The sequence below is a fragment of the Diadema setosum genome, chromosome 11 (genome assembly GCF_964275005.1).
Source record: "Diadema setosum chromosome 11, eeDiaSeto1, whole genome shotgun sequence".
Lineage (NCBI taxonomy): Eukaryota > Metazoa > Echinodermata > Echinoidea > Diadematoida > Diadematidae > Diadema > Diadema setosum.
The window spans coordinates 20217062-20236528 of record NC_092695.1 but is presented as its reverse complement, the minus strand read 5'-3'; the positions used below and the strand labels follow the sequence as shown (position 1 = coordinate 20236528).

Below are 19467 nucleotides of genomic sequence, written 5' to 3'. Positions count from 1 at the left end.
AACGTGAGCAATAGGAACTTCAACACGTTCTATTTTCCACATTTTATATTATATTAAATGTTTGCTTGCATGCGTGTTATCTTCCCCCTTGAAGATGCCAATTCTAAGATTTGAAATAGTTATGCGTAAAAGGATCAGTCATGATTATTAGGTAAGAACAGAGAGGCCTTTACAATTAGGAGCTAAGGATTGCCGATCCAAACGCAGTTTTCATGATAGAATAAAAAAGTAATGAACTTGATGAAAGCAAAACAAAACTGTGGGTTCACAAAATTTCTCGTGTGTTAGCGTCCAGGACTTGTTTGCCTTTTCCAGGAATCATAATTGTCTTGAACCCACTGCTTTCAGCTAAGCCTTTTATTAGAACGTATGTTGCTCACTGCGCATATATATAATTATATATATATATATATATATATGTATATATAGTGAGAACTTTGAGCAAAGGTTCGAATCCCGATGAAAACCCATTTTCTTTACTCAAAGTTCTCACTATTTATTATTTGTTTCTGGTCAGTCTTCCCTTTCTTGTTTCAATATATATATATATATATATATATATATATATATATATATATATATATATATATATATATTATCTACCTCTACCCCACCTTGGTTTGCAAAGTCAGATTAATCAGAATATTTATCATTAAAAATGAGACCCTCATTGGTGTCAGAGATTTATTTCTTGACATAGGGGATAGAGATTCATTTCAGAGTTCTAAAACAGGTGTTTTGTTTTTCTGTCAAAAAAAAAAAACAACAAACCAAGTTGTTCTTCACTTGTTCATTTTATTCCCGTGCTCATCGGACTATCCTCATCCCCTAGACATTTATCAGTTTCTTGTTTTTGTTTTTGTTTTAACTGACTATCAAAATAAGACTAAGCTACCAGTGGGTAAATTATGAGGGCTATCATTAAAAAAAAAAAAAAAACATTTTGCGAATATTGTCTTTTTTAATAGAAGCCAACAAATATCACGATCATGTTTCAGATCTTTGTGATTATCTCATATGGAGACATGAAAAGTGATGAAAATGACAACATAAAGATGCAGTAAGGAGCGATCTGCAGTATGGGTGGCGTGATTATAAGCTAGCATCTGTCCTTACTGCAAGCTGGGCCGCTGAGTGCGGGGAATGTCTTCAGCTGCTTTCCCGCTGCACACGGCACCGAGGCGTTCCTCCTCACGAGCTCGACTGCTGTGCAATCTGGGACCTGTTTCGATGGGCTCCACTGTGCGTTGCTGTCGCAGGTGTAAGTCGCTCTAGGGAGGGGACCATCGAAAAAGTAGAAACCAGGTAGGCACGCCGGCTGGCACATCTGACCTTCGCGCCAGGCGGTGCAGAAGTGGTGGCCGTTGAGTGGGCCGTCCAATACGCCACAATCCATGGCGAGAGCTGGGTGAAAATCCACAAATCACCGTTTCAAGAAAAGGATTGATTTTTAAATCAAAGCATATTTTCGCTAATGACGTCACACAATGAACTACGAAACTGGTGTGGTCCCTACTCAGCTTCTAATAAGTCCTAATCTTGGAACAGAGCAATGCTTCAAATTTGATAAGTATATGCCATTGCTATTTAGCAGTAGTAGGCATCTAGTAGTGGGCCTACTGAGTGATATGTATACTTTGTATTACGTTTTGATTTTCGTTGATTGGAAATGAACTATGATTGATTGATTGATTGAAAAATGTGTAAACAAGCAAAACAAGTGTCTGTGACGTAAATAACGATGCAGACAAAACTAGATTTTGATCAACTATGATGCAAATTGATGATTACGATAATCATATTGATACTGATAACGATGATAATAATGATAACCATTACTATCATTTGGCAACAATGGTCATGATGGAATAATGGTTCTAGGAACAGTACCCCCTGTAAAACCACCCTCCGGATAACTGCCACCCGGATAATTACCCCCCAGGAAAATTCCCCCCTAGGGCAACTACCCCCCGGACGCGTATTTTTTATTTACACGCAAGCCTGTGGCTTTTCGCAATTTAATTCAATGAAACCGCTTGTGATGCGTCTATGCTTACTCCGCTCAGGTTGCGAAGAGTTCTGTGGGTTACTGAATACTCAGTAGTACTTGTACAGTGCCTCCGCTCTCGCCGATTCGATTCGTACACGTGCATCAGTGAGTGTATGAAAGTTTTGCTTGCCGTGGTAGACCTGCATCCAACAAGTCCATGTACGTACATTGTACTATGTAAACGAGTGAGAGTGCGAAAAACAAGACAATACAAAACAAAAAATTTGAAAGTTATGGAATAGGCTGGTACATGTGCATGTACATGTATCAGAGAGTTCTGAAATAACATGATCGCATAATCTAATGACACCTGAATGGAGTGAAATACATTGGAAAATCATGCTTGCCATTTTTCTCATTTAAAAATTAATACATTGTATCAAAAGTAATGTATTTGTCTTTCAGACCCCCCTCACTCTCTTATTTCCAAAACGTCTCTCTTCTCCCGTCTCTCCATACATCATAGTATTTGTTCCAAATACAAGCTTCAAGTTTCAAGTTTCAAGTTTATTTAACCAATACTCATTAAACATTTGACATTTTACAAAAGGATACAGCAATAAGAATAATGAATGGTTTGGGACCCCAAAAGAAGCAGAGCTTGTAAAAAAAGGGGTCCCGGATAAACATATAAAACAAAGCATAACATACTAAAGTTTTAAACATATTAACAAGAAGTATAATAGTAACATATTTACATAGGAAAACATACTAAAGCAAAACATACTAAAGTTTTAAACATATTAATAAGAAGTATAATAGTAACATATTTACATAGGACAGATGCAACACAAGCACACACACACACACACACGCACACACACACATTCAATCACACAAACACGTGTCACAAAAACGCTCATGCACATACATATAATTCACATGACATTGCAGAAAGATACTTTCTATTTTACTATACTTTTAAATTCAGCTTCCCTAATCAATTCTTGTTTTACAAATTTCCCTTATCAAGATAGATGCGACATGTACGTTTAAAGTTGGATAGTGATGAGGCTGACCTAATTCTCAATGGCAAATTATTCCACTCTCTAATACAAACATATACAAATGAATTTTGGGCAGTTTGAGTTCTTGCAAAGGGTTGATGAATGAGATTACTTTTACGCTCTCTCCTATCTCTCCCGACTCCCTCTCATATCACATGATTTCTGTTTCTAAGACCCCTTCTATAATATATAAATATACATTGTATGTTATTTCTCAGACCCTTATCTGTTGCTATAATAAAGGCCCTACATCTATCTTCATACTGATGGTATATTATTTTGTTTCTCAAACCTGCCCCGCTCTTTTCTTCATACTAGTTTCAAAGACTCACTCTGCATATTCATTTTTCCGACCTCTCTCGACCCCTTCCTTTTTCAAATTCATGACTCGTGTATTCCTTGCTCGATCACTGCTTGAATTAGCCTATATATATCATACAATTTATTCGTTTCTCATACTCTCTCTCTGTCCCTCCCCCTTCTCTCTTTCTGATTCTTAAACTTTACAATGTTTGTTTACAAGACCACTTTCTACTCTCTATATACATTGATCAGTTTGTCTAGAAACATGTACAGTCACATGTATGAAGGAAAATTACACCACTATTGCATGAAGTCATTATGCACTTTATTCACTTCTTTATATTCAAGCACTTTTTTTTTTCATGAAGGTACAGATGTAATCTGATCCTCCAATATCCAAGAAGTACTGTAATACAAACTAGAAGTATCACCTAATGTGATTAATATATACCCCCAACTAGACACTGAGGCAGTTAGCTCAACTAGCAATGATTACTTTGTATGCTTTTCCTGGAAAAAAATGCCATGACAATGTATTATTGAATAAAATTAACAGTACAGTAATGTGTTATTTGCTCACTCACAACAATGTGCCATATCTCAAGTCATGTGCTCAAAACCTGAGTGAGTAAAGTAAATAAATCAGCAATTTCTATGATTTTCATGAAAATAATGTTACCATGGCAACACAATGTTTGACATTAAGAAAAAATGAAGTTTGCAAAACTATAGCTGTCACATGTGCCAAATTTCAAGTCAGATGCTCAAAAGCTGAGGGAGTTAGGTGAATTCACAATATCATTATATGATTTTCTTTCAAAATATGCTGTCACCATGTTAGAGCTCACTAATGTCAACAATAATCGACCGCTAATGTCATAACAACCACTAATGTGGTTGTCGCATCTTCAAGCTATATGCTTATTTGACGACAGTCTTCTGAATTTACACTCCCAATACATGTGCCATAATTCGGTCAGATCATTTGATTTTCTTTATTCCGAGTGGTTCCCAATCGATGTGTTCTCTTAGCCTATTCTTTGATCTGTACACGTATATCTCAGTTTTATATTCGGATGTACACACTGCATGTTCCATTGTCTCGTAAACAAAAAGAAATGACTGTACTTCATTTTTATAATATCATGATCGATGCAGAACATTCTTCATAAATTCATTTGAATTTGGATCGTGCAATATCATAACAACCTCTAATGTCATAACACGTCGACGACAAAATGTCGTAATGACCACTAATGTCATAACATGTCGACGACAAATGTCAAAATCGGATTAACAACAAATGTCATAACACGTCGACGACTGATGTCAAAATTCCCATTTTTGCTGCAAATGTCACAACACGTCGACCACAAATGTCAACATTTCAAAATTTACTGCAAATGTGACGCAGGGGAGAATCCAGGAATTCCGTAAAGGGGAGGCGCCTTTACAAAAGTAACCCCTCCTTCATTTTCTTTCTCTTTTTTTTCTTTTAAACAAAAGAAATAAAACGAAAAAAAGGGGATGGGGTTGCGCCAGCCTTTTATTTTGAAAGGTGTCTCCCCTTTACGGAATTCCTGGATCCGCCCCTGAAATGCAAGCAATGAGTTTTGACAATTGTGGATGATGCAATCGCGAATCGAGAGGGAGCGCATCCCCCTCTGGTGCCCCTTATATTCTTGTTAAAACAACAGAAGTAAAAAAAAAAAAAAAAAATGGGGGCGGGGGAGGGGGGGGGGGGGTGCGCCAGCTTGTACTTTTGTAGAGGGGCGGCGCGGCGCCCCCTCCGTCTCTTATATTTTTGTTATAACAAAAAGAAATAAAATGAAATAAAATGAAGCTGGTTGCGCCAGCTTTTGATTTTGTATAAGTCGCCTCCCCTTTATGGAATTCCTGGATCTTCCCCTGTGACACGTTATGACATTTGCAGTAAATTTGGAAATTTTGATATTTCTGGTCGAGGTGTTATGACATTGTGGTTAATCCGAGTTTGACATTTGTGGTTAACGCAATCGCGGATCGAGAGGGGGCGCTTCCCTCTCTTGTGCCCCCTCTCTATATTTGTTAAAACAACAAAAATACAAAGAAGAAAAGGGGGGGGGGGGCGGGGGGGTTCACGCCAGTCTTTGATTTTGTAAAGGCGGCACGCCGCCTTTACGGAATTCCTGGATCCTCCCCTATGACGCGTTATGACATTTGCAGTAAATTTGAAAAATTTGACATTTGTGGTCGACGAGTTATGACATTTTGTGATTAATTCGATTTTAAATTTTGTCGTCGATGTGTTATGACATTAGTGTTATGGCCATTATGACATTTGTCGTCGACGTATTATGATGATATTATAGTGGTTGTTATGACATTACACGATCCAGATTCAAATGAATTTATTAAGAATTTTCTGCATCGATCATGATATTACAAAAATGAAATACAGTCATTTCTTTTTGTTTACAAGAGAATGAAACATGCAGTGTGTACATCCGAATCTAGTCTTGAAGTTATTAAATGTGGCATCCCTCAGGGTAGTATATTAGGACCTTTACTTTTCATCATATTACATAAATGATTTTTGTAGATCATCCGACATACTTTCTTTTATACGTTTTGCCGATGATTCAAATATTTTCTTCTCCCACTAAAATCCAATCACTCTACTGTTAATTCCGAATTAAAAAAAAAGTGACTCAATGGATAAGAGTCAACAAATTATTACTGAATCTTCAGAAAACTAACTATATGTTATTCAGTAAGTCTATAGAAGTTTTACCAACAGATATCATCTTTGATGACGTTCACTTAGAGCGTGTATCTCATATAAAGTTTCTCGGTATTACAGTGGACGATAAACTTTCGTGGAAGCCTCTAATATTAGTAAAATAATTTCGCGTAATATTGGTATTATTAATAGACTTAAATCTCATATCCCGTTGTCTTCTTTGCTGACGTTGCATTTTTTATTAATATTACCTTATTTAAATTATGGAATCTTAGCATGGGGTATAGTGCCCATCAAACTTTAGTAGATAGATTATTGTTATTACAAAAAAGGCACTTCGTATTATTTGTGGCGTTTCTCCACGTTCCCATGCAGATCCATTATTTGTTAGATACATTTAAAAAATCAAAGATTTGTTTTTCTTACAGCTGGGTCAGTTTACTTTTAATTATAACACAAATGCACTTTCCAGCATTTTTGATTTAATGTTTCCCCGAAATCAATATTTTCATAATTATCCCACCAGGCGATCAAATGAGTTTCATTTACCCCTTCTGAGAACATTATTGGCTCAAAATACATTTATATACACTGGCCCTAGATTTTAGAATTCTTTAAGTTGTGATATAAAAAATTCTTTATCTTTGAATTCGTTTCAGCGTAAGTTAGAATATATATATATTTTTTTTAATATATACGATTCATTACTTAGCTGGTCTTTACAGCCTAAGGATTCATCGTCCAATCATTGATTTCATCATTGTGTATTTTTACATTATCTTATTTGTATACACTTTGCTCGGCTGACTGAGCTGAAACACCTCAATTCCCTCTTAGGATCCCGATGTTTAGCGTGTTGGCTTTTCCTTTCATTTCCTTTTTCTTTCTCTCCTTCCTTTCCATTATTCTTTTGTGTTTTATCACTGTCATGGTATACCCTACTGTAAAGTCATGTAATGTCGTTGTGTTTCTATTGTCTTGTCTATTGTCCTGTCTTGTTCTCTCCTGTCTTTGTAAAAAAAAAAAAAAAAAGTTTAATGTATTCACAAGAATCCTTTGAGTGGTTCACAATTTACAACATGCTTTTCAGTGAACCTCTCAGTTCTTTCTTTTTTTCCCCTTCAAACATAACTTTGTATTCTGCCGGTGTGCATGTATACTTTCCTATTTGTTAACCATTATCTACCATGTAAAGTCGAATACATGCCTATGTTATATCTTCTGATTCATTTCGTGTTATGTTTGACGAAAAAGAAAGAAGGAATGGAATAAATGAAATGAAATGAAAATGAAATGAAATGAATATAAAATTGAGATATACGTGTATCGACAGATTAAAGAAAAGAGTATGAGAAAACGCGTCGATAGGGAACCACTCGGAATAAAGAAAATCACTGACTGAATTAACGGAGTGTATAAATGCAGAAGACTGTCGTCAAGTAAGCATATAGCTTGAAGATACGGCAGTCACATTAGTGGTTGTTATGACTCTACTGGTCGATTATTGTTGACATTAGTGGGCTCTACACATGGTGACAGCACATTTTGGATGAAAATCTTATGCAATGATACTGTGAATTCACCTAACTCCCTCGGATTTTGAGCATTTGACTTGAAATTTGGCACATGACCACGTGACAGCTATGACATATAGTTGTGCAAACTTCATTTTTTCTTAACCCTATAAAGCCCAAGGGGGGGGGGGGGGCACATTGTGCCCCCCTACCATATTTTCGTTTGCCACTCCTACACCTTTTACTCGATTTCAACCAAATTTGGTGACTTTTCCTAAAATCTTATTGCGAACATTTTGATATATAATTTAGCTATGTCCGATATTGCTGGTTGCCATGGCAACCGTAAACTGACAACCATGTTCGTCAGATTTTGCATGATTTTCTGTTCAAATTTCAGTTAACAATATAATAATGGATGAAATGGGGGTTTTCTTGGCTATTATTTGCTGAAGGACCAAAATGTGAAGTTATTATGGTTGTGAATTACCCTGAAATGGTCTTCTTATTATTTCCTTTATTTTTTATATGACATAGGCATCAAACAATAGACATAATAGAAATAATCGAAAATACAACATTTTCCAAAGACTACCCTTTTATTTTGTGTTATCTTCACACAAGCTTTGCCTGTAATATCATTTCTTCATCATATTATCAATCTGCAAACTCAAAATTTCAATATTTTGGAAATATGGAATATGATACCAATATATGTACCCATTCCAAGCAATACATCATAGGTTTCATATATTTCTTTATATTGTATTGAATAGCGCCCCCACATGTTGACCTTGAGAAATTTCAACAGTAACAAATAGTGAAGGTTGACTTGCTTTTCCTTTGTGGTAAATATGAAAATGATTGATATGAAATAAAAAACATATATACTTGGGATAAAGAAATAAAAAGAAAAACATGATTTTAGCATATTTCCTATGTATTTCTTTGTATTTTGGTTAATAGCGCCCTCAGTGGATGACCTTGGGAAATTTCAAATGTTGGGTCTTGTAGAGTATGAGTTGCTCTACCCATGTGCCAAATATGACGGTCATACATCATATAATAAAGAAGTTATATAGGGGGGGGCACAATGTGCCCCCCCCCCCCCCTTGGGCCTGGAAGGGGTCAAAATAGCTTGGGCTTTATAGGGTTAATGTCAAACATTGTGTTGACATGGTAACAGTATTCTTAATGAAAATCATAGAAATTGCTGATTTACTGACTTTACTCACTCAAGTTTTGAGCACTTGACTTGAGATATGGAACATGTGACTATCAGTGAGCATAGTAACGCATTTTTGTTAATTTTATTCAATGTTGAACAATACACTGTCATAGTATTTCTTTTTTAAGAAAAGCATATATACAAAGTGATCATTGCCTGTTGCGCTAACTGCATGCCTCAGTGTTTAGTTTTGGGGATATTAATCACATTGAGTGATAGTTCTAGTTTGTATCACAATACTTCTTGGATATTGGAGGATCCGATTACATTCTGTAGTATACCTTCATGAAAAAAAGTGCTTGAACATAAGAAGTGAATAAAGTGTATAATGACTTCATGCAACAGTGGTGTAATTTTCCTAGATAACATGTGACTGTACATGTTTCTAGACAAACTGATCAATGTAGAGAGTAATAAGTGGTCTTGTAAACAAACATTGTAAAGTTTAAGAATCAGAAAGAGAGAATGGGAGAGACAGAGAGAGTATGAAAAATGAATTGTATGATAATGCTAATTCAAGCAGTGATCGAGGAAGGAATACACGAGTCATGAATTTGAAAAAGGAGGGGGTCCGAGAGAGGTCGGAAAATGAATATGCAGAGTGAGTTTTTGAAACTAGTATGAAGGAAAGAGGGACAGGTTTGAGAAACAAAATAATATACCATCAGTATGAAGATAGATTTGGGGGCCTTTAATATCAACAGATATAACAGGGGGTTGGGGTCTGAGAAATAAAGTTAATACAAATGTACATGTACATACAATGTATAAATAGAGGGGGTCTTAGAAACAGAAATCATGTGATATGAGAGGGAGTCAAGAGAGATAGAGAGAGCTTGAATTTGGAACAAATACTATGATGTATGGAGAGACGGGAGATGAGAGACGTTTTGGAAAGAAGAGAGTGAGGAGGGTCTGAAAGACAAATACAGTACTTTTGATACAATGTATTGATTTTAAAATGTGAAAACAGGCAAACATTTTCCAATGTATGATGTTTGTTCCATTCAGGTGTCATTAGATTTAAGCGATCATGTTATTTCACAACTCTCTGATACATGTACATGCATATGTACCAGCTGTAGCCTATTCCATAACTTACTAGTACTTTCCCTTCAAGCTTTCCATCCATGCTCTTCTTCTCCACTCCTTTTCCCTTCAATCTTTCCTGTCAATATCTAAATTATCAATCAACGGAGATGGAAAAGTGTTACATTATATACTTACATTCTGTTAGATTACTCGTCATGTGTAGGCCTATTGTGTCGTTATGCGTTTCAATATGGGGGGGGGGTGGATTGGCTTCACCTTCAGTCCCCCCCCCCCCCACATAAACGCAAACGTGTATAGGCCTACAATTTACAAAGGCGAAAAATGACCATCTAAATGTAATTCTTTGGGAGTATGCTCAGCGCCCCTACCATCCCTTTAAAAATCACTCCAACCTGTATATATATATATATATATGTATATATATATATATATATATATATATAATATTCGGTCAGTGTAGCCCATTGACACCCCCATCATACACCAATAATTGGTCTTCCATGGAATGTACCCTCATTTGATGAGATACATTGTATCACAGAATATTCATTGCTTTTTTATCTCTTTCCTTATGATTCTCTCTCTCTCCCCCTCTCCTCCTGGTCAGATTTTTTGTTTTGTACTGTTTTCTTTTTCGCACTCTCACTCGTTTACATACGTACATGTACTTGGATGCAGGTCTACCACGGCGAGCAAAACTTTCACAGCGCGTACACACACTCACTCATGATGAACGTGTACGAATCGCGAGCGGAGGGTTCAGTGCTCGGTGCTCGGTGCTCACCACAGAATTCCTTAAGAGTTCTGTGGTGCTCACTCTTCGCAACCAACAACCCTAGTGGAGTAAGCATAGACGCATTCTCGAGCGGTTTCATTGAATTAGATTGCGAAAAGCCACAGGCTTGCGTGTAAATAAAAAATACGCCCCCCGCGTAGCTACCCTCCAAGGGCAATTACCCTCCAGGGTAATTACCCCCTAGGACAACTACCCCCCGGACAACTACCCTCCTAGGGCAATCATCCCCCAGGGCTATTCCCCCTTAGGAAAACTACCCCCTGGATAACTACCCCTCGGATAACTACCCCTTGATAACTACCCCCTCGGATAACTACCCCTGGATAACTACCCCCCGGAGAACTACCCCCTGGGTAACTACCCCTCGGAGAACTACCCTCTGGATAACTACCCCCCCGGAGTACTACCCCCTGGGTAACTACCCCCCGGATAACTACCCCCGGATAACTACCTCCCGGATAACTACCCCCGGATAATTACCCCCCTGATAATTACCCTCCGGATAACTACCCCCCAGATGATTACCACCAGTAAAATTATCCCCAGGTTAACTACCCCTTCCTCCTATAACTAGACCCCATATAACTTCCACCCGATAACACCGATAACAACCCCCTCCGATAACTTCCCGTGAATGATTACCCCGGATAAGTAGGCCTATAACTCCCCCTCCCCTATATAACTATCAAAAGGAAAATTACCCCCAGGACAGTGCACCAATCAATTACCCCCTGGATAACTACCTCCCGGGTCATTGCCCCCCCCCCCAACTTTTACTTTTAATAAAAAGAATATTATTACTACAGGAAACGAAGTTCTTTGTATCATTTGCCAGGAATCACGGAGATGCCATACTGATACTTCATCTTATGAAAACAACATCTTAAGGATTTACGATATGTATCGTTTGCATTTAGGACGATTTATGTACAAGCTTAATTCCTCCCTTCTGTCAGTGACTCTATGTTCATCAAAAACGAAACTGTCCCTGCATATCCTACCCGGTAATCCAGTAAATGTCAATGCCTTTAACCAAAACTGTTTTCGCTAAATCTGTATTTTCTTTTACTGTTCCGAAATTTCGGATTTCTCTTGATAGTTTATAGTATAAAAGAAGTTTTAAGTTTGAATGCCTTTACCATTGAACTAAAGACATTTTGAAGAAATGTTACACTTCACTTTTAGCATTTTCTTTTAACCACAATCGTCTATCGTTTACCACAACTCCATGTAACACTTCTTTATTTTGAGGAGCTTATATCTCATGCCTCACGTGCCCTGGTTTTGACCCATCATCTTCCTCTTCCCTCTCGCTTTTCTCTGTCCATGTACCGTGAAGGTAGTCTATTCCTGTCATTCATTACTCACCTTTCCTCTTTCTCTCATTACAAGGGATTTATCTCGTGTGTGTTCATGTGCAGTGCACTCCCGTTAGGACGAAATGCCCAGGACCGACAGTTGTTTGTTTGTTTGTTTGTTTGTTTTTTCGTTTTAGCGAAATATCGTTATAATAATATGCAATGTATAACGAAAAGAAGGAAACCACGCATAAAAATAAATTTCTGTTTGTTGAATCCTCATCATACGCTGGAAAGCTATGTGAAATGGGAGAGTACCTTTTTAATTTCGTTTAAATATTACATTTTAAAAAGAGCATAAAGTTGTTTGTGTTGTCACACATGTGTAGAAAATGACGGTGTAGGATTTGGTTACAGTTCGATATTCCAAAGGTTATTTTTTATTTTTTTTTTTTTTACTTAACTACGTTACTCCGTTACTCATGCATGCAGAGACGCTATAAAAATGCTTGTTCCGCTTTGCATTTTCGAATACGATCCGCATTTCGTTGTAAAGGAGCACATTTCTTTTGTTTTTCTTTGTCAGTGGCGCTCAGAAAAGACTGCGTGGTAACGAAAATTTTGTTATAACCGTCTTCGTTATAAGCGAATTTTGTACCATAGACTTTAATGGCGATAATTTTGGGACCAGAAGTTTGCTTCGTTATAACGAAATTTCGTTATAACCGTGTTCGTTGTAACGGGAGTTCACTGTATCTTTATTTGTGTACTTCGTCTCTGTCTTAATTTGCTTTCTTTGCATTGTTTCATCAATTTTGTAACTATTTTACTGTTATACCGTTAACACTCATTTCAGAATTGCCCTACTGCATCATTGGGCGTTAACAACTAGTACTTATCAAGGATGTGGGAAGAGATTGTCACCTCCTTGGTATGATCACCGCGGAGCATTACCTCCCTTGACAATTACTCCTTATTAAAATTAGGCTCCAACCAATCACCCCTCTTACAGTAACTCTCCCCCAGAAAATTACGTCTCTCATTTTTATTTTCGAACAACGTTTGCTATTTGAATTGGAAAAAAAAAACAACATTTTTTCATATCGTCTGGTTTTAGTCGAGACCTAACTTCAGGTTTTAAACATCTTTTGGGTGAGATAATTAGAAACCCTTTACGAAATATTAAAGAGCATGTTATTCCAAGAAGGTTTCAAATTTTTGTGAAAAAAAAAAATACTCTTGAAATGGCCGGGATAAAACAGAGCAGCCCTATAATGCAAAAAGGATTCTGTCAACTACTTTACTCTCTATAGATCTATTCAAAAAGAGGGTGCAGGACAAAAGACTTCGTTAACAACTAGGGGTGTTTTGTAAAAAAAAAAAAAAGAAAAAAAAGAAAGAAATACCGTTAAACTCGTAATATTTTACTCTTTCTAATCAGACTAACTTATATTTGAACTTGATTTCAGTGTCGAGAACATTTAATTTGAAAACTAGCACAATTCTACTTGTATGTAAAACAAGCTGTAATTTTACTCTTATGACAGATTAGGGCACCGTTTGATAAAAGTTGCCAGTTATGACATCTTGTTAGTCTCTAATAATTTCAATAAAACCATGGGTTCTGCTTGATTGATAAGCTCGAGTCACTGACTTGTTACCATGGACCTGCTTTGATCGACCTACAACGATTGGTAATTGTGTGGAACTGACAGCTTATCAGGACTGATAACTTTTATAAAACCGTGCCCGGATCCTATCAGAAATTATGGCTTTAATCGAAGGGTCCCTCGCTAATGTTAAGGGAATATGAATTGCAGTGCAATCAACTCTCCTTTTCTTATGTTTATCGTCTAATGTGTTATAACGGTAGAAAATGACAAGCCAAAAGAGTGAATGATGACAGTGTAAGAGAAAGGTGCATCTTCTGATATGGTGTTATGAACTTATGGAAAAATTACAACGGGTGGTAACTTTCGGGGGCGGGGGGGGGGTTCGGGATATGGTTAAGGGGGGAGGGGGAGTAATCCGGGTGGTAGTTATCCTGGGGGTAGTTATCCGGGGAGTAATTATCCGGGTGGTAGTTATCCGGGGGGTAGTTATCCGGGGGGTAGTTATCCGGGGGGTTGTTATCCGGGGAGTTGTTATCCGGGTGGTAGTTATCCAGGGGGTAGTTATCCGGGGGGTAGTTACCCAGGGGGTAGTTATCCGGGGGGTAGTTATCCAGGGGGTAGCTATCTGGGTGGTAGTCATCCAGGGGGTAGTTACCAAGGGGGTAATTACCTGGGGGGTAGATGTCCTAGGGGTAATTGCCATTGGGGGTAGTTGCCCTAGGAGGGTAGATGACCGGATGGTAGTTGCCCTAGGGGGTAATGGCCCTGGAGGGTGATTGCCCTAGGAGGGTAGTTGTCCGGGGGGTAGTTGCCCTAAGGGGGAATAGACCTGGTGGGTAATTATCCGGGTGGTAGTTATCCGGAGGGTGGTTGCCCAGGGGGTAAGTGTCCGGATACGGTTGTAATCATCACAGAAATTATCATGATTATGAATACATGCCTGTGTGTTTGTGTGTAAACTTTTTTGTGTGTTTGCGGGGGGGGGGGGGAGGGGGTGTATGTGGGTGTGGGTGTGTTATTTACATTGCCCATACTCACGCTGTATAGTGATTCCGAAAGTGCAAGTAGCTGTGTTACCAGACGTGTCGGTGGCGACATACCGGGCTGTGTATTCTCCCCACGTGATGACACCGTCAGGGAACTACACATGGAATACATACATCACACTGCGGTGTTAAGTAACGGCACATAACTAAAACTTACTTGTTACTGTTTATTGCTGAGTTTGTCTAAGTGTAATCATTAACACAGTGTCTTTGATACAGTTGGATGGGTACTTCGAATTTTACACTAGTTTGAAAATGAAAATCATTCGAAGTTTTTATATAAGTTACATAATATAAATATGTACGTATTGGGGAGGCAAATAAATATGAATACAAATATCATTGATAGATTTTTCTTGTGTATCTATTCCTATTTTATCACTACTTTCGTAACCTATACGAAAAGGTACTTTGATTTTGACAAATCGCAGTTCAGTGATTTAGACGGATTCAAGAACAAATTACGGACTTGATATAGGTAATCAAAGTTGAAAGTTGTGATCGGTTCCATGACATTTGCTCCTGCGACAATTACTCTCATGAAAAATCTGCATGCTAACCAAACATATATTCTACCCACAAACATAACCCTATCCCTAATCCTAATCCTCACATCAGACTAATCCTATAAAACCCTATCACAACCCTAACCCTAACCCAAAGTCCTTGGAGAAAACAAGATCGGAGCAAGTGACGAAGGAGCAAATGTCGCTTCGCTTTTGAGATCACACGGTTTTGTTTGTGATTTGCTCACCAGTTTGAAACCTACAGACTAGAACTCGGCGAAAACGCATACGTTTATCAGATGCATTACAGCCTTGCATGGACTGATATTTTAGAAAGAGTTTTACATTCGAGAGATGCATTGAGAAAAATCAGCGTCAAATATCAAAACCAAATTGTGTTACGCATTTAAACGCAGTTGCAGAATTAATGGAACAGTATAGTAAGCAAAGTGACAAGATTTTACATAACAATAACTTAAAGAACAAACGCACTTGCTTTGGACTCACTATTTCTCGTGTGACACTGACGATCGCCACATTATCAGTAAAGGTTGGCTGCGTCAGGTTGATCGAGGTTGGGTAGCGTTCTTGAACCTTCAAAGTCACCTGTTGAGGGCACTGGAGGGACTGCGGGGACTCGCTGTCTTTGGTAGGGATGAATTGTGATATAATTATGATATTTGATGGGAATATCAAAGTGACAATATGATATAGTCCGACCTCTGTTATCCGGCCATGTCGGGACTGCCACCCGTCCGGATAAGCGATTTGGCCGGATATGGGAGAAACTATGTTTCAATGTTCCTGTCCAGTGGTAGCTATACGAAGGTAGTGTACACCGCAACAATTGTGTAATTTATGCTAGCCTACTGAAAATTACAGTCATGTAATTAAAAAAAAAAAGTTACTGTAAAATTCACTACATGTTTCTGTGGCATCATGGTAGGTAAATTGCGTGAGTTGGTGGGTATTAAGTTGTGTACTTTAAATCACTTTTTCTTTGTTGTTCTTGTTTTTTCTTCTTCTTCACTGCTAGGAGGCGCCCGGATATCAAAATAGAGATGTCCTGGTAAGAGAAGGCCGGATAATCGAGGTTGGACTGTACTATGACAAGTGAAGACATGTGATCTACGGAATGGTGAACGAGCACATTTCATTTCCGAGCTAAGTGGAAAACAAATTAAATGTTGCTTATCTGACGCGTGTGCTTGCGAAATATCGGAAATCCGAACCAAAGTGTGTTTTCGAGAGAATCAATGTAAAGGGAAGTTGCAATATTGGTAGCTTGAAGTGAAGTGAACTGTAACATGTTTTTTTTTTTCACATTGTGGCTTGAAATAAACAATTACAGAGTAAAGAGACGTTTTACAGAGTTATGGGTGATCAATAGATACTTTTCTCTTCTCTTCATTCATCAAATGGCAAAGAATATCAAAGGTGCAGACGTGTATAATAATACGGAGCCATTCAGCCACTTGGCTCGGGCTATCTAAAACTTGCTAAGACGCAACTTTCTCACATACATACATACATACATACATACAGTATGTCCCCCCAAAAAATACAATCAGATTTTCGCATTCATAACATCCAATATGATTAAACTGTCTAAATGCTACTTCAGGGTGTTAAAATATAACATCTTAGCTCTATTTTTTTTTGCTCCAGAAAACACCATTCAATTTGGTTAAGAGGTCACAGAGAAATGTGGATTGTTGTAAAGCATGTCACGAGTCTGATTCTTCCAAGTTTGGCACTTGGATACTCTAGTGTGTGAACACCATAGACAGAACTTGGAGGGGAGAGATTTCTGACATGCTCGACAAAATTCCTCATTTCTCTTTGACCACTGAAGCAAACTGAATGGAGTTTTCTGTAAGATCTGGGCAATGAGTTATAGTTTTGTACCCTGAAATTGTATTTGGATTGATTCACTACTTTTAAAGTTATCACTGCGGAGGGTCCCGTTGTATTTTTTTTTTTTTTTTGGGGGGGGGGGGGACATACGGTATATACATACATGTACACAGTACACAAAGACGCCCGACTGCCCGACGCCCATTATGCCACTCTAATGTTTACTAGTACTACGTCTGTCTTTTTCAGAGTGTCAGTGCTTAAAAAAAAAATAAAAAAATAAAAAAATTGAAGAGAGAGAGAGACATATTATATGGCCGGGTTGCTGGAATTCGTTACTTTGAAACATAAAGTAACCAAACTTTATTCAGCAAGTCTCAAAGGAATGATATAGTTTTGGTTGAGATGGGGATTCAGATTTTAACTTTTTGCAAGACAATTAGAAACTACTTACATAAATCAATATCAAAGAGTACTAATTCTCAGAGGAATTTAAAGTTTATTTGATGAAAATCAGTTTTGAAATGGCTGAGATATCCAAAAACAAAGTAAAACAAAGTGGCCCTAATAAGAGGTGGGTCCCATCTTTTATAAGGACCACTTTGTTTTTGGATATCTCAGCCATTTCAACACCAATTTTCATGCAATACAATAATCAAGCAAAACATATACTGATCAAAGCATTGTATGCTCTTTCATATTTCATGAGCGGTTTCTCATTATCTCGCAAAAAGTTGGAAACCTGAAGTCCCCATCTCCACCAAACTACACCATCCATTTATGTTATTGGTTTAGTGGCAGCGGCTTACCCACGACGTTGACGGCCATCCTACACGATTCGGCCGTCCTGGAGTCAATCGTGTAGGCCGTGTACGTAACCAGGGTTTCGCCGATCCCGAAAGAGTGTCCCGACAGCAGATGCGACGCGTTGACGAAGTCCAGGACGTGATCAGCTTCGGGAAGGGCGACGACCATCTGCGATGACCCCTGTGGTAAAATGGCCGTGATGTTTTCAGGGCATCGAATCCGAGAATCTGCATGAGAAGACGTAGAAACGAGAGAAAATCATGACAAACTTTAACATACAATATGCAACTTGTCAATCAAACCCGTGACCCGTTGCCCGGAATGTGCCGAAAAGCAAGATCCCATTCTTAGATTTGATTTTCTACATTTTGCAGAGTTTGGGGTAAAACTGTGCACAATTTCTGCACAATTAGGGTATTATAATGAGTTCTGCACCATAAGAATTTATTAAAGGGGCATTCCAGACGATTTTCATAATATCACATAATGTAGCACATAAATCAACAGCTCCATGTATAGATTTGTGGCATTTATTGTGGTTCTTGAGCAGAGAGACAATAATTTGAAAAACCTTAAACATATTACACTGAACAAGGATGATGACATAGAGGCTTACATATTTCAGAAATGTAGCAGTGTAATTCCATTACAATACCACTTGCTCGCGAGTTCACCTGTGTATTATCTATGCATGCTTTCTTCTTTTGTTCTGCTTCCTTGAGCCCCAGCTCATGCATTCTTATGGTGACCCTCCCATGTTATCATCCTTGTTTATTGCAATTTGTTATAAATTTTGAAAATACTCTTATTCTTCATCCCAATTATCATAAATTCTGAAATTCTGTCCTCAGTATAACTAATTTATAGTTGTTCAAATGTAGGTCTCCTTTACCTTTTGAACAAATGGGCGCCCTCCGCGACCATTCTCCCCTTCTCGAACACGTCACAACCGATGCACCAAGAAGGTGGTAGCCGCTCTGGCAGGAGAAGGTGCAGGCGGACTGAGGCTCGCTGGGCCCAAGGCGACAGCTCTCGGGCAGAATCTGGCCGAACTCGAGAGGCTCAAAGCTGGCACAGTCGGTTCCTGCACATGGAAAAACGGATTGAAAATTCAGTGAAAATTAGCCCGGCAAAAAGTCACTTTCACTTGGAAATTGTTCATTCATGAACATGAATCATAACGAAATACACTGGAATATTCAATAGCTAAACAAATAACATTACCACTACGAACACGAAAAAGGTTCAATAAAACACACATTACCCAAAACTTGATTCTTAACAAGAATCAAAACGGTTTTCCATTTGACAAACTAGACTAGTACTCGTCCACTTATTTCACATAGGTCCCTACTCCTAGAAGTATTGGGCTGAAAGGTATGGAATGTGTATTATGATAGGAAAAAAAATCATGACCACTGTCATGCGAATAGGTTTTCTAATCTTCCTCATGTTTTATTTTTTTTTCACTCTCGTTGGAAAGTGGGAAATGAGCGCATCTTTAATCTGATGACGCAGAAAATGGCCCAGTGGAAGGAAGGAAGGAAGTAATAACATGTGGCAAGCTCAACAATTATTCATAAATATCATGCATATCAAGTCAAATATTTGCAGGTGTAGATTATACATTCAATACAATAACATCATAAGATTGTGAGGGGAAAAAA

At 38.1% G+C, this 19467-nt stretch overlaps 1 protein-coding gene across 1 annotated transcript in view; it reads right to left on the bottom strand.

Moving 5' to 3' along the window:
• Positions 1 to 19467, bottom strand: part of LOC140234711 (uncharacterized) — a 57002-nt gene that overhangs the window by 4497 nt on the left and 33038 nt on the right. Inside the window, exons 15-19 of the mRNA XM_072314744.1 lie at positions 18693 to 18884; positions 17803 to 18027; positions 15644 to 15780; positions 14623 to 14725; positions 1117 to 1404 (exon numbers count right to left, since the gene is read on the bottom strand). Coding sequence (XP_072170845.1) covers positions 1117 to 1404; positions 14623 to 14725; positions 15644 to 15780; positions 17803 to 18027; positions 18693 to 18884 — 945 coding nt within the window. The remainder of the gene's footprint in view (positions 1 to 1116; positions 1405 to 14622; positions 14726 to 15643; positions 15781 to 17802; positions 18028 to 18692; positions 18885 to 19467) is intronic.